General features: G+C 50.8%; 1 protein-coding gene across 1 annotated transcript; it reads right to left on the bottom strand.

The window, feature by feature from the left end:
* Positions 1-1,736: 1,736 nt before the first annotated feature.
* On the bottom strand, positions 1,737-2,795 carry LOC130706474 (melanoma-associated antigen B4-like). The gene has a single exon (XM_057538629.1). The coding sequence runs from the start codon at positions 2,793-2,795 to the stop codon at positions 1,737-1,739; it is 1,059 nt and encodes a 352-aa protein (XP_057394612.1).
* Between the last annotated feature and the right edge of the window lie 10,930 nt (positions 2,796-13,725).

The following is a 13,725-nucleotide window of genomic DNA, read 5'->3' as shown; positions in this document are numbered from 1 at the left end:
CAGGACTCCGCCCTCCACTCCCCTGAAGCTGTGCTCCTCAGAACAAAGGCGTTACCTTCTTGGAAATTCGGAATTGGAAGTCAGGATGAACCAGATCTGTCCAAAGCTGTTGGGGTCTTCTGAGGAGCAGGATTTTACAAGGCCCCACTCTTCTGGAGTCAGTGGCCCCTCAGTCCTAACTCAGGTTTCTTACCTTGACTTCAGGTAGCATATGGGACTCCAGCCTCCCTGCTGACTGTCTGCCTGCCAGCCTCAGGCCAAGGCTTTCACCTTCCTGAGACACCAGAAGGGGAGGTAAGAGACCTATTCCCTGGCTACCCCTGCCGGGGGCCTCTGCGTGGTCCCCTTTGTTATGGGGAGTCCACTCATCAGCACCCAGTGTCCTCACCCTGAATCAAATTAAGGCCTGTTAGGATCTCCTGCTTGGGCAGGATTGGAGATGCTGCCACAAGACCAAGGAACTCGCCTCCCTGAGAACCTCTCCACCCTTGCCCCGGAGGAAAAGAAGGGGTACCTTCAGACACACAGCTCTGCCCATGGCCGCACAAGGGAGAAAGCAGGGTACACTTTGTGGGGCCCCCTTCTCTTCTAAGGTCCTCACCTTGAATAACTATCAGAGGCTGGGACTCCTCCCTCCACTGACCTGAGGACACAGCTCTTAAACCAAGGCTTTTATGTCCCTGAGAAACTTGAAGAGTAAATGAGGAGATGCTGATCTTTTCAGGTTATCTGACATTGCATATGTAGAAGACCCCACTGTCGCCGAATATTTTTTTTTTATTCATACCATTCACTTATTCAGCGTTACTATTACTGTATTCCAAAACAGTGCTTTGGGAACAGGGCCCCTTTTATCCCATGAGATACCTTTTGGAGTGGTGAGAAGAAAAATGAATTAAAAGACGTAAGGTCTGGCTTAGGCTGGGAGGAGTGGAAGAGTGTAGGCTCTAGACTATTCCCGACCAGGGGACTAGACCCAGCAAGGTCACTTGATCAGTCTTGTGAACTTGAGAAATTTGCAAGTTATTCACCTATAAAGGGAGTCTGCTAAATCCTATCCTGCATGAATGTTGGAATGTTATGTACTACATATAAAGCAGTGGCATACTCATTAAGAAATATTGGGTTTTTGATGAATGGCAGTTATGATGTGATTATTATGAACCCCCAAAATACCACCCTCCCATCAGAGTTTATTTTTAACCCAGTAGGTAGCAGAGAATATGCAGTGCACTAGGACAAAAGAAACAAATACTCACAAATGAGAAAGTTTAAAAGAAATAAGGCAAACCACGAATTAAATACCTTTTACTCTATGTTTTCTCCATTTTTTGTTTCCAAATATTTTCTGTGGTCGTCTTTCACGTTTCCATGAAAATCTCTATTGCAGTGCCATGTTTTCTACTTGTGGATCATACAGAAAATATAGATGGTTCGTGAATTTCTTTTACATATACCAAAACTGTAACTTTAGAACTCTTTAAACAGCAATAAATATGCAAGCAATGTCATGCACGAATTCATATTCTTACGAAAACACACTATCTATTACAAGAAAAAAACATTTGAAAAAACCTAAATAAATCAATAAATAATGTATAGAAGTTACTAGTTTAAAACCGGAAGAGAAATAAGATCTATACCTTGTTCCCTCCACCCCTACTACTCTGCACTATTTAGGAGCTTGACTGCTCCCTTCCAAAACAAAGTGAACAAACTGCCCGCGGCCTCCCTCCCTAGATGTGGGAAGAGCTGCGGGGCCTTGGCCCTGGAAGTGCACTGCCCTCAGCCACAGCTGCAGCCCTGGCCGCGGCTCTCACTCCTGCTCTCTCTTCCTCATCTTGCAGAGCCTCCTCATAGAGATCTGGGAAGGCACTGGGGACGGTACCAGCGATCCTGGCCACAAACTCCAGCACTTTCATCTTGCTGGTTTCAGCCAGGGCTCTCGGGCCCCACAGGAACTCATAGCGCGGAGGATCGCTGTTGGGCACCTGGCGGTACGTCAGGTACTTCTGCGGCACGAAACCTTCGCTGATGAGCCTCCTGGGCTCCCCAAAGATCGAGTGCCTCCTCCCAGCATACAAACCCACCGCATTGAGGAATTCCCAGATCTCCTCCTCGGTGGCACGGTTGCCCTTCTTGAAGATCACGCCCAGGAGAATCATCAGGAGACCGGACGTGGGCAGCCCCGACTCATCACTCGGACTTCCCTCGCTGGGGAGGGCCAGCTTGCTGATGAGGGCGTAGGAGTGACGGCTGGGGTCGACTTCCTTCAGCTCGAGGCCAAAGACCAGCTCCATGCACTCAGAGGCTCTCCTGAGGATCTCAGGGAAGTGCTTCGTGTACTTCTTGCTGACAGCCTTCAGCATTTCTGCCTGCGGGATGGGCTCGTTCAGCTTGTACTTCTCCAGCAGGACCTGCACCAACATGCTGGCCTTCATGGACAGACGATCTATGCAAGTGCTGTGAGTGGAAGGTGCTTCCTGGGAGGTACTTGCACTTTTCTCATCTTGGCTCGCCCGGGCACCCTCTTCATATCCTGGGCAGGAAACCCCTGCATCACGAGAGCTAGTGGCTGGGGCTCCCCGAGGCTCCCGGCGAGCGCCAGCAGCACGGGAGCTCGGGGGAGTACCCCGAGAAACAGAAGCGGGGGAGGAGGGCGACTCTTCTATCTCTGCTGCCGCCGCCGCCGCCGCCGCCTCAGTGGCCTGGGCACCCTTGAGACTCTGAGTCTCCCCCCGGGCCTGGTGGCGTCTCTCGCGGGCACGGCGCTTCCTCTTCTGGCCCCGAGGCATGATGACACAGGTCAGGGCCAGCAGGCGGGAGTGTGGGCAGGAAGGCAGGCAATGAGGGCACCTGGGGGAGGGACAAGGAGATGCTGTGAGCACCTTCAGCGGGGAGATTCCTCCCTGGCTTTAACCAAGGCCGCCTCTGCAGGGTCCTTGAGGGCACTGCTCGAGGACCCACAGGGCTCCCGTTCTCCTGCTCCGCCTGTCCCCTGAGACCCCTGTGGAGGACGGTAGAGTGAGCCTTGGGGCACAGCCAGCCAGCCCTGCCTGGGCGGTACGGGGGTGACAGTGGGGGCTGGCAGGGGAGGTAGGTCCTCGCGGTTCCCATTCAGAGTCAGGATGACAGTTGCTGGCAAGACTCCCCCACCCCCACCCCCCCACCCCATCCCGTCTGCTGCTCTGAAGTTGACACCACCATCTTCCATGACACCCAGGAGGAGGAAAGGAGGGAGCGTTCAGCCCACCACCGAAGGGTCCTGGGACCCTCCCTTCTGCTGCCTGGTGATGGCCCCTTCAGAACAAAGCTCTAACCTCCCTTGGACCTGGCAGAGGAAATTACGGGCAGTCTCAGCCTGACAGTCCTTCCTTGGGAGTTTACGGGTTGGCAGGAGGAGACAGGCCCTATTCTCTCTCGTCCCTTCTCTTCGGGGTGGGTGGCTCCCTTAGTCCTCACTCGGGTTCCTCCCTGGACGGCCGGTGCAGCCTGGAGCTCCCCTCTTGCCCCGAGGGCCATCTGCTCGCACCCGTGCCGGCACCTCCTGGAGTCTCATTAGGAGGCAGTGAGGGTGACCACGCGGCCGCATGTGGCAGAGTTCTACCAAGCCTGCAGCGCGCGGCAGACAGGTCGAGGCCCTGTGGTTGGCGGCCCCACTGGTCCTCACTCAAGGGCTTGGGCTGACTCTTGGGAGTGCTCAGGGACGCGCCTTCTGCTGGCCTGCACCTCCCCTCTCAGACAGCAGCCCTCCCTTCTCCGTGTGTGGCCGGAAGGAAGCGGCTGACAACAGGGGAGGGGTTCTGAGGTGCCCTTGCGACGGGGAGGACGGTCCTCACCCTGACTCCTCCCGTGCCCTGGAAATCCTCCCTCTGCTGACCTGCGGCCAGCCCCTCAGAACAAGGCCCCCTCCTCCCTGAGTCTCCCGCGTCCGTCCGTCCGTCCGTCCGTCCGCCCGCCCGCGTTCGCACTGAGGGAGCCCCTCCGTCTTTAGACCTGCCCGGAGGCTCCCAGGCCGACGTCAGGGGCGGGGTCTGCGTGGCCGCCGTTCTGGGGTGTGGAGCCCCTCGGACCCCACGAGGGTCCCGTCCTTCACTCCACAGGGCCTGGGGCGCTCCCTCTACTGAGCTGAGCCAGGGTCCACCAGCCTCAGAGCGAGGCCTTCCTTGCCCGAGACCCCGCGGGGGAAGCGGATGGACTTCGGGCCTAACAGCCAGGCCCGAGCCTCTCGGGCCGAGAGCAGGGGCGGGGTGGGCGGGGCCTGTGTGGCCGCCTCTTCGGGGAGGGAAAGGGGATTGGGGGTGTCGGGGGCGTGTCCCCGCACTTCTAAGTGGGGTCCCCTCACACCTTGACACCTGACGAGACGTGGGACTCCTCCCGCGACTCACCCTCGCAGGACGGCAGCTCTCAAAAATGGCCTCGCCCCCACAGCGTGGTTAGGAGGACGTCACTTCCGGTCATGCGCATCTGGGCTCCAGGAGGACAGCAGGGGCGGGGCGGGGCGGGGCGGGGCGGGGCGGGGCGGGGCGGGGGAGGGGCCGGGCCGGGGCCGGGCCGGGGCCGGGCCGGAGCGGGACGGGAGGTGTGGGGTGGTGCAGGCGGAGCTTCCCGCAGGACTGGCACGTGGGCCTTTCATTGACTCTTGGCAGGTCCTGGGACTTTTCCCTCTGCTGAGCTGAGTCAGCAGGCGTCACACCTTGGCTCTCATTTCTGTCGGCACCCCCAGCCGGAAGTATCTGGGGGCCTGAGCCTCACAGCCATGCCTGGGTCCCCCGAGACTGACAGTGAGGCCTCTTTGGGGCCCCCTGTTCTATGGTGGATGCTGCTCTCAATCCCCTCTCAGTGTCTTCTCTTGACTCCCTGTAGGTGCTGGGCTACCTCCCGTCTGCTGACCTGAGGCCAAGGCCTCGCATCAAAGACATCAGCTCCCTGAGACTGCTGGTGTGAAGTGCAGGCTCGTCTCATCTGGACACTTCTGCCTGGAGCCTCCCAGAGATGGCTGGTGCAGGTAAGATGAGCTGAGGGGAAAGGAGGCGAGACTCTCTTCTGTGGTTTGGAGCCCGTCAGGTCTCACTCAAGGTCCTCACACTGACTGCTGGCAGGGCCTGCGATTCCATCCTTCTCTGGTATGACTCCATCCCTGTCCCCAACCATGCCCCACAGAATCCCAGAGGAGTCAGTGAAGGGGCTCCTTAGCCTGACAGTTCTCACTGTGGTCTCTCTTTGTTGACATCAGGGGCATTGCCCAAAAGTTCAGAAATGAATTTCTGTCCTTTTGTACAACTGCTGTGTTACTTGCTACTCTCTTTGAGTCCGTGTGTGATAGTCTATTAAGATGATCATCTAAAAAGGCCAGTTGTCATCCACTAACAAAGTTTCAGATGGTTATCTCACAGCCTGTGGACCATACTGCCACATCCAGCCCAATCTTTGGTGTCCCATGCTCCTGGCATGCGGGCTCTGAAATGCTGCCTCAGGTTCCTTCAGTGAAGCAGTAGAGATTCATGGTCCCAGAGCACAGTGGAAGAATCAAGGGCTCAAGTTTAAAGGCTTTTCTCTAATCAGTCCTGTCATCTGCCTCTCTTGCAGGCTACAGACCTGTCTCGAATTCAGGGCATCCCCCTACCTGCCCACACTCAGGTTCTAGTTCAGTGGAGACTTATTGTCCCTCAGGGATTATTTAGTTTTGTGTTTTTGCTTTTGTTAATGTTTTCTCTTTATTCCTTCTGTAATTTTTCCATGGTTGATTTTGGGTACAGGAAACAGTAGCCCATGTTTGATTGTCATCAGCTGCTATGGATAAGGTACTAAAACTGTAAATGAATTAAGGAAAATCGATATTCTTACAATATCTGTGCCTCACAAATACACATAACATACTATTCTGGTTGAGACTTCTTTTTCCTAAGTCAGTCAGGAAATTCTTCTTATTGCCTCCATGTAGATTATATACATTTTTGTATGGTTTCTTTCTAGGTATGTTTTTTATATTATTGCTTTAGTCTATGGTGTATTTTCTTTTTTTTTTTTTCCTTTTTTTTGATTTTTTTTTAACATCTTTATTGGAGTAGAATTGCTTTACGATGGTGTGTTAGTTTCTGCTTTATAACAAAGTGAATCAGTTATACATATATCCCCATATCTCTTCCCTCTTGCATCTCCCTCCCTCCCACCCTCCCTATCCCACCCCTCTAGGTGGTCACAAAGCACCGAGCTCATCTCCCTGTGCTATGCGACTGCTTCCCGCTAGCTCTCTGTTTTACGTTTGGTAGTGTATATATGTCCGTGCCACTCTCTCACTTTGTCCCAGCGTACCCTTCCCCCTCCCCGTACCCTCAGGTCCATTCTCTAGTAGGTCTGCATCTTTATTCCCATCTTGCCCCTAGGTTCTTCATGACCATATTTCTTTTTTCTTAGATTCCATATGTATGTGTTAGCATACGGTATTTGTTTTTCTCTTTCTGACTTACTTCACTCTGTATGACAGACTCTAGGTCCATCCACCTCACTACAAATAACTCAATATGTAGGCTTTTTAAACTAGCTCCTTTTGCTAATCAGTATACATTTAAGTTTCTCTGTATCTGTTTGTGGTTTGAAATGTCATTTCTCTTCATGGCTGAATAGCATTCCATCATGTGGACTACCACAGTTTGTTTACCCATTCATCTGCTGAAGGTCATCTTGGTTGATTTCAGTTTTTGGCAACTATGAATTTGTGTACTCTTAACATTGGTTTGAAGGCTTTCGGATGGACATAAGTTTTCAACTCTTTTGAGTAAATACCTAGGCGTTTAATTGCTAGATCATATGATAAGATTATGTTTAGCTTAAAAGAAACTTCCAGCCAGTTTCCAGACAGTGTGTCTCTATCACTTTGCATTCCCTTTAGCACTGAATGAGAGTTCCTATTGGTCCCCATCCTTGCCAGCATTTGGTATTGCAGGTGTTTGTTTTTGTTTTTAGCCATATTAATAGGTATCTCATTGTTGTTTAAATCCCAAACTCCCTGAAGACCTGTGATGTTGATCGTCTTTTCGTATGCTATTTGCCATCTGTGTATATTTTTGATGAGGCGTCCGTTCAGCTCTTTTCACCACTGTTAAATTGACGTTTTTGTTTTCTTATTGTTGAGTTTTTTAAGAGGTCATTGTATATTTTTGATTCATGTTTATTATCAGATATGTGTCTTACAATTATTTTTTCCCAGTCTGCGGCTTGTCTTTTCATTCTCTTAATAGTACCTTTTACAGAGTAGAAGTTTTTAATTTTAATGAAGTTCAGCTTATCATTTTTCTCCTTCATGGATTGTGCTTTTGGTGTTGCGTCTAAAATCTCGTTGCGAAACCCAAGATTTTCTCCTATATTTCCTTCTGTTTTTTTTTTGTTTGTTTTGTTTTGTTTTGTTTTCCCACTCCGCATGGCAGGCAGGATCTTAGTTCCCTGACCAAGGATCAAACCCATGCCCCCTGCCGTGGAAGTGCAGTCTTAACCACTGGACCATGAGGGAAGGCCCGGGCATTTTTTAAATTTTGAGTTTTCCATTTAGGTCTGTGATCCATTTTGAGTTAATTATTTTGAAACATGTAAAGTCTGTATCAACATTCTTTTTTGTTGTATGCGCATGTCTAGTTGTCCCAGCACTGTGAGTTAAAAGACTCCTTTCTCTATTGAATTGCCTTTGCTCCTTTGTTAAAGATCAGTTGACTGTATGAGGGGTCTATTTCTAGGTTTTCTATCCTGTGCCTTGGTCTATTTGTCTCTTCTTTTGCTAATAGTATGTGGTCTTGATTATTGTAGCTTTAAAGTCCGTTTTGAAATCCAGTAATATCAGTTCTCTGACTTTGATCTTCTTCGGTATTGATTTGAGTTGGTTATTATGGATCTTTTCATTTTTTATATAAACTTTAGATTGTTTGTTGCTATCTACAAAATAACTTGCTGGAGTTTTGAGCAGAATTGTATCGAGTGTATAAATCAAGTTGGGAGTAACTGACATCTCAACAATCTTGCATCCTCCTATCCATGAACATGGAGTGTTTCTCTCTTTATTTAGATCTTCTTTAATTTTTTTCAGTGACGTTTGCATTTCTCATATAAATCTTATACGTATATTTTTAAGAATTATTTATAATCAATCTTTTTTTGGTGCTAATGTAAATGGCATTAGGTTTTTCAATTGCAAATTCCATTTGTTTATTGGACAACAATTGACTGTTGAGTATTAACCTTGGCTTATTAATACCAGGAGTTTTCTTGTTGTTGATCATTTGAGATTTCCTACATAGACAGTTAGGTCATCTGTGAGCAAAAACAGCATTTACACTTGACTGCTCTCATCTGGAACCTCCTCTCTTTCCCACCCCTTGTTTTAACTTGTCATCTATTTAGGTCTTAGAGTGTGTCTCACCATCTTCTTGATATGGCGGCAGCTCCTAGGCTCTAAAGTTCTATGGACAGTGGCTCAGTCTTCTTTTTCTTACCATCCCCAGTTCTGCCATGGAGCCTTCCAAAGAGTAGGTGCTCAATTAATGGTTGGGAATAAGAGTGGCAACGATAAGGAGGTCTACTTTATTATTGTTTAATTTCTCTCACAATCTTGAATAATCTAAGAAAACATCTTTCAATTTTACAAAAAGAAGCACTAAAAGAATAAAAAACCAAAAATGTACCACCATTTACTCTTTTTCTTTTCTTTTTTACTGGACCCACATTATTTTACTGCCGAGTCTATTCACAGTTCCATGGAAATCCCTCTTCCATTGCTGTCTTTTCTTGTTCGAGGTCATAAAAAAAAAATGGAAGGTTTCTGAATTTGTTTTATAAAATATCAAAACTTTAACTTGTACCTGATAAAAGTAATGAATGTGTGATCCATACTGTCACCAGCAGAATGGCGATTTCCTTGGTTCTTGCCCTCCCAAAGAGGAAGAATTCAATCGAGAGGCGTAGAGCAGTTTTAAGTAGCAAGAGTTCAGTTAAGCAGAGCAAAAGTACACTCCCGAGAAAGCAGGAGAGCGGGTTGTCTGGAAACCAGAAGCAGCCCCGCAATGGGGTAGGGCCGTGTTTTGTAGAGTGGTGGTCCCTCCCTGTGTCCTGTGTTATTTGACTGACAAATCGATTGACAGCTTTAGGTTATGTAACTTTCCTGCTAGTATGCAGGCACTTACCCATAAGCACCCAAGCAGAACCCATGGGGTGGGGCGGGGAAGCAAAAGCCGCAATGCTAAGTTATTACAAATGAGGCATAACGAACCCTGGGTTACCTTGAGTCACCTTCTCGGTCTTGGTGCGCCTGCGTCAACCTGTGCTGGCGGTTTTGTCTTGCTTGGTCCTGGTATGGCTGGAAACCTAGCAGTGGTCCTTGACCACGAGAGGGAGGATCTCTGGGCATGCTCCAACCACCGGTGTCCAGGTAGGGGAGGGAAAGACGAGCCGTCCAGGATGGGGCAGGCCCGCTCATCTGTGACTCGCTATCCTCATCTTGGCTCTGGGCACCCTCTTCAGATCCTGGGCATGAAACCCCTGCATCACGACAGCTAGTGGCTGGGGCTCCCTGAGGCTCCTGGCGAGTGCCAGCAGCACGGGAGCTCGGGGGAGTACCCCGAGAAACAGAAGCGGGGGAGGAGGGCGACTCTTCTATCTCTGCTGCCACCGCCGCCGCCGCCGCCGCCGCCGCCTCAGTGGCCTGGGCACCCTTGAGACTCTGAGTCTCCCCCCGGGCCTGGTGGCGTCTCTCGCGGGCACGGCGCTTGCTCTTCTGGCCCCGAGGCACGATGACACAGGTCAGGGCCAGCAGGCGGGAGTGTGGGCAGGAAGGCAGGCAATGAGGGCAGCTGGGGGAGGGACAAGGAGATGCTGTGAGCACCTTCAGCGGGGAGATTCCTCCCTGGCTTTTTAACCAAGGCCGCCTCTGCAGGGTCCTTGAGGGCACTGCTCGAGGACCCACAGGGCTCCCGTTCTCCTGCTCCGCCTGTCCCCTGAGACCCCTGTGGAGGACGGTAGAGTGAGCCTTGGGCTACAGGCTGCCAGCCTACCTGAGTGTCCCTGGGGTGACAGAAGGGGCTGCCAGTGGGACCTTCCGCGTTCTAGGGCGGGGAGTCTGCTCAGTTCATCTTCAGGATCTTTAGGTGGACGGCAGCCAGGGCCTGGGCTTCCTCCTCTCTGTTGCTCTGCAGTTGACACCTCAGTGGTCCCGGGGACCCACGAGGAGGAAGTGAGGGGTGCCCCAGCTCACCGCCCTGACAGGGGGAACACAGTGCTGACAGCTCTGTGGAGTCCTTTCTATCCTGGGATCACTGGGTCCTCAGTCCCTATTCAGTGCTCTCAGTTGGCTTCACGTAGGGCCTGGGACCCACCCTTCTGCCCTCTAATGGCTTTACCTTCGGGCTAAGGATCTCACCTCCCTTAGACCTGATGTAAAGGAGCCTCGGCCCGACTGCCCTGTCCTGAGCCTTCAAGTGCTGAAAGCAGGGGCAAGGCTAGACTCTTTGTCGTCCCCACAGCTCAGGGGGTGGGGCATGTTCCCCTTAGTCGTCACTCAGCGTTCTCAGTTTGCCTCCTGGGAAGGCCTGTGGCTCCTCTCTCTTTGCCTGAGGACATGTGCTCGTAGAAAGGCCCACAGCTCTCTGAGACCCCACAGAAGGAAGTGAGGGTAGCCTGATTTCCCACATCTACCTGTGGTCTCTGAAGGCAGAAAGCTGTGGCAGGCAAATCCAGGCCTTATTATGGTTGGCCGCACCAGTCCTCACTCAGGCTCCTCCGTTTGACTCCTGGGAAGACCTATAATTTCTCGCTCTCTTCACCTATTAACTGTCCTCACTTCTCTGTCACCCTGGGAGGAGTTAAGGGTTGCCTCTGCTCGGCCTGACATCTATCCAGGCGTCTCCCAGGACTGACGGCAGGGGAGAGATGATGTGCTGCCCCCATTGTTACGGTTTTCCTGCTCCACTCCAGCCTTGGGTCCTCACCCCAACTCCTGGCACAACCTGGAAGTTTCCCCTATGCTGAGTCAGCCAGCCTCAGAGCAAAGTCCTCGCCACCCTGAGTCCCCAGAAGGAGAAGTCACAGGAGGCCACACACAGCCACAGCTCTCTCTGAGGGGCCTCTGAGGACTCACAGCAGAGGGCAAGATTCTCCGGGCTCCACTCTTCTGGGGTTTGTGACCTCAATAGTCCTCACTGTGTCAGGATCTGGGACTCTTCCCTCTACTGACCCGAGTCCTCCAGAGCTGGAAGCAAGTGGGTGACACATCGAACTACCCCTGCCTGGGGCTTCCCAGGGCCGAAAGGGTGGTGGGGCTCTGTGTTCCTCTCTCTTTTCGGTTGGGCGTTCCCCTTGGTCCTCACTCAGAGTCCTTACACTGACTCTTCCCGTGACCTAGAGAGGCCTGTCCTCTCATACTACAGCCTTTAATTCCCTGAGACCACCTAGGAGGATGTGAGGGTTGCCTCACGTGGGCATGACTGCCTGTGGTCACTCATGGCCGACCGTAAGGGAGGGATTCTGTGGCGTCCCCACTTTTATGATTTGGGTGGTTCCCTCAGTCCTCATGGTCCTCTGCTTGACTCTTGGCAGCACCTGGAACTCCTCCCTGTGCGAACGTGAGGCTGGCCCCTGAGACCAAGTGCCTCATCTACCGGAGATGCTCTAAAAGGAAACGTGTGGGGGGCATCATGCCAACGTTCCTGGATTTGCCGAGGGGAGGTATCCAGTGGCAGGGCTCTGTTCTAGGTGGAGTCCCTTTATCCTCATTTAGAGTCACCGGATTTCCGGTCTCTACTGAGGGAGGCTGTTCCCAGTAGACCAAGGCCCTCGCCTCCCTGAGACCACTCCCAGTGGAAGGGGGGGGGGCACGTCAGCCAGAAAGCTTTGTCCTGGGCCGCCTGGGGCTGACATCAGGGGTGGGACTCTGCATTCTCCTCTGTTCTGGAGTGAGTGGTCCCCTTGCTCCTCATTCAGGGTCCTCATCGTCATGCCTGACCAGACCCAGGACTCCGCCCTCCACTCCCCTGAAGCTGTGCTCCTCAGAACAAAGGCGTTACCTTCTTGGAAATTCGGAATTGGAAGTCAGGATGAACCAGATCTGTCCAAAGCTGTTGGGGTCTTCTGAGGAGCAGGATTTTACAAGGCCCCACTCTTCTGGAGTCAGTGGCCCCTCAGTCCTAACTCAGGTTTCTTACCTTGACTTCAGGTAGCATATGGGACTCCAGCCTCCCTGCTGACTGTCTGCCTGCCAGCCTCAGGCCAAGGCTTTCACCTTCCTGAGACACCAGAAGGGGAGGTAAGAGACCTATTCCCTGGCTACCCCTGCCGGGGGCCTCTGCGTGGTCCCCTTTGTTATGGGGAGTCCACTCATCAGCACCCAGTGTCCTCACCCTGAATCAAATTAAGGCCTGTTAGGATCTCCTGCTTGGGCAGGATTGGAGATGCTGCCACAAGACCAAGGAACTCGCCTCCCTGAGAACCTCTCCACCCTTGCCCCGGAGGAAAAGAAGGGGTACCTTCAGACACACAGCTCTGCCCATGGCCGCACAAGGGAGAAAGCAGGGTACACTTTGTGGGGCCCCCTTCTCTTCTAAGGTCCTCACCTTGAATAACTATCAGAGGCTGGGACTCCTCCCTCCACTGACCTGAGGACACAGCTCTTAAACCAAGGCTTTTATGTCCCTGAGAAACTTGAAGAGTAAATGAGGAGATGCTGATCTTTTCAGGTTATCTGACATTGCATATGTAGAAGACCCCACTGTCACCGAATATTTTTTTTTTATTCATACCATTCACTTATTCAGCGTTACTATTACTGTATTCCAAAACAGTGCTTTGGGAACAGGGCCCCTTTTATCCCATGAGATACCTTTTGGAGTGGTGAGAAGAAAAATGAATTAAAAGACGTAAGGTCTGGCTTAGGCTGGGAGGAGTGGAAGAGTGTAGGCTCTAGACTATTCCCGACCAGGGGACTAGACCCAGCAAGGTCACTTGATCAGTCTTGTGAACTTGAGAAATTTGCAAGTTATTCACCTATAAAGGGAGTCTGCTAAATCCTATCCTGCATGAATGTTGGAATGTTATGTACTACATATAAAGCAGTGGCATACTCATTAAGAAATATTGGGTTTTTGATGAATGGCAGTTATGATGTGATTATTATGAACCCCCAAAATACCACCCTCCCATCAGAGTTTATTTTTAACCCAGTAGGTAGCAGAGAATATGCAGTGCACTAGGACAAAAGAAACAAATACTCACAAATGAGAAAGTTTAAAAGAAATAAGGCAAACCACGAATTAAATACCTTTTACTCTATGTTTTCTCCATTTTTTGTTTCCAAATATTTTCTGTGGTCGTCTTTCACGTTTCCATGAAAATCTCTACTGCAGTGCCATGTTTTCTACTTGTGGATCATACAGAAAATATAGATGGTTCGTGAATTTCTTTTACATATACCAAAACTGTAACTTTAGAACTCTTTAAACAGCAATAAATATGCAAGCAATGTCATGCACGAATTCATATTCTTACGAAAACACACTATCTATTACAAGAAAAAAACATTTGAAAAAACCTAAATAAATCAATAAATAATGTATAGAAGTTACTAGTTTAAAACCGGAAGAGAAATAAGATCTATACCTTGTTCCCTCCACCCCTACTACTCTGCACTATTTAGGAGCTTGACTGCTCCCTTCCAAAACAAAGTGAACAAACTGCCCGCGGCCTCCCTCC

The sequence above is a fragment of the Balaenoptera acutorostrata genome, chromosome X (assembly GCF_949987535.1).
Source record: "Balaenoptera acutorostrata chromosome X, mBalAcu1.1, whole genome shotgun sequence".
NCBI classification, from domain to species: Eukaryota; Metazoa; Chordata; class Mammalia; order Artiodactyla; family Balaenopteridae; genus Balaenoptera; species Balaenoptera acutorostrata.
The sequence above is the reverse complement of the archived record's forward strand: the minus strand, read 5'-3'. Positions and strand labels throughout refer to the sequence as shown.

Excerpts from the sequence above, each read along its gene's own strand:
- LOC130706474 (XM_057538629.1), bottom strand. The coding sequence starts at position 2,795 with ATGCCTCGGGGCCAGAAGAGGAAGCGCCGTGCCCGCGAGAGACGCCAC.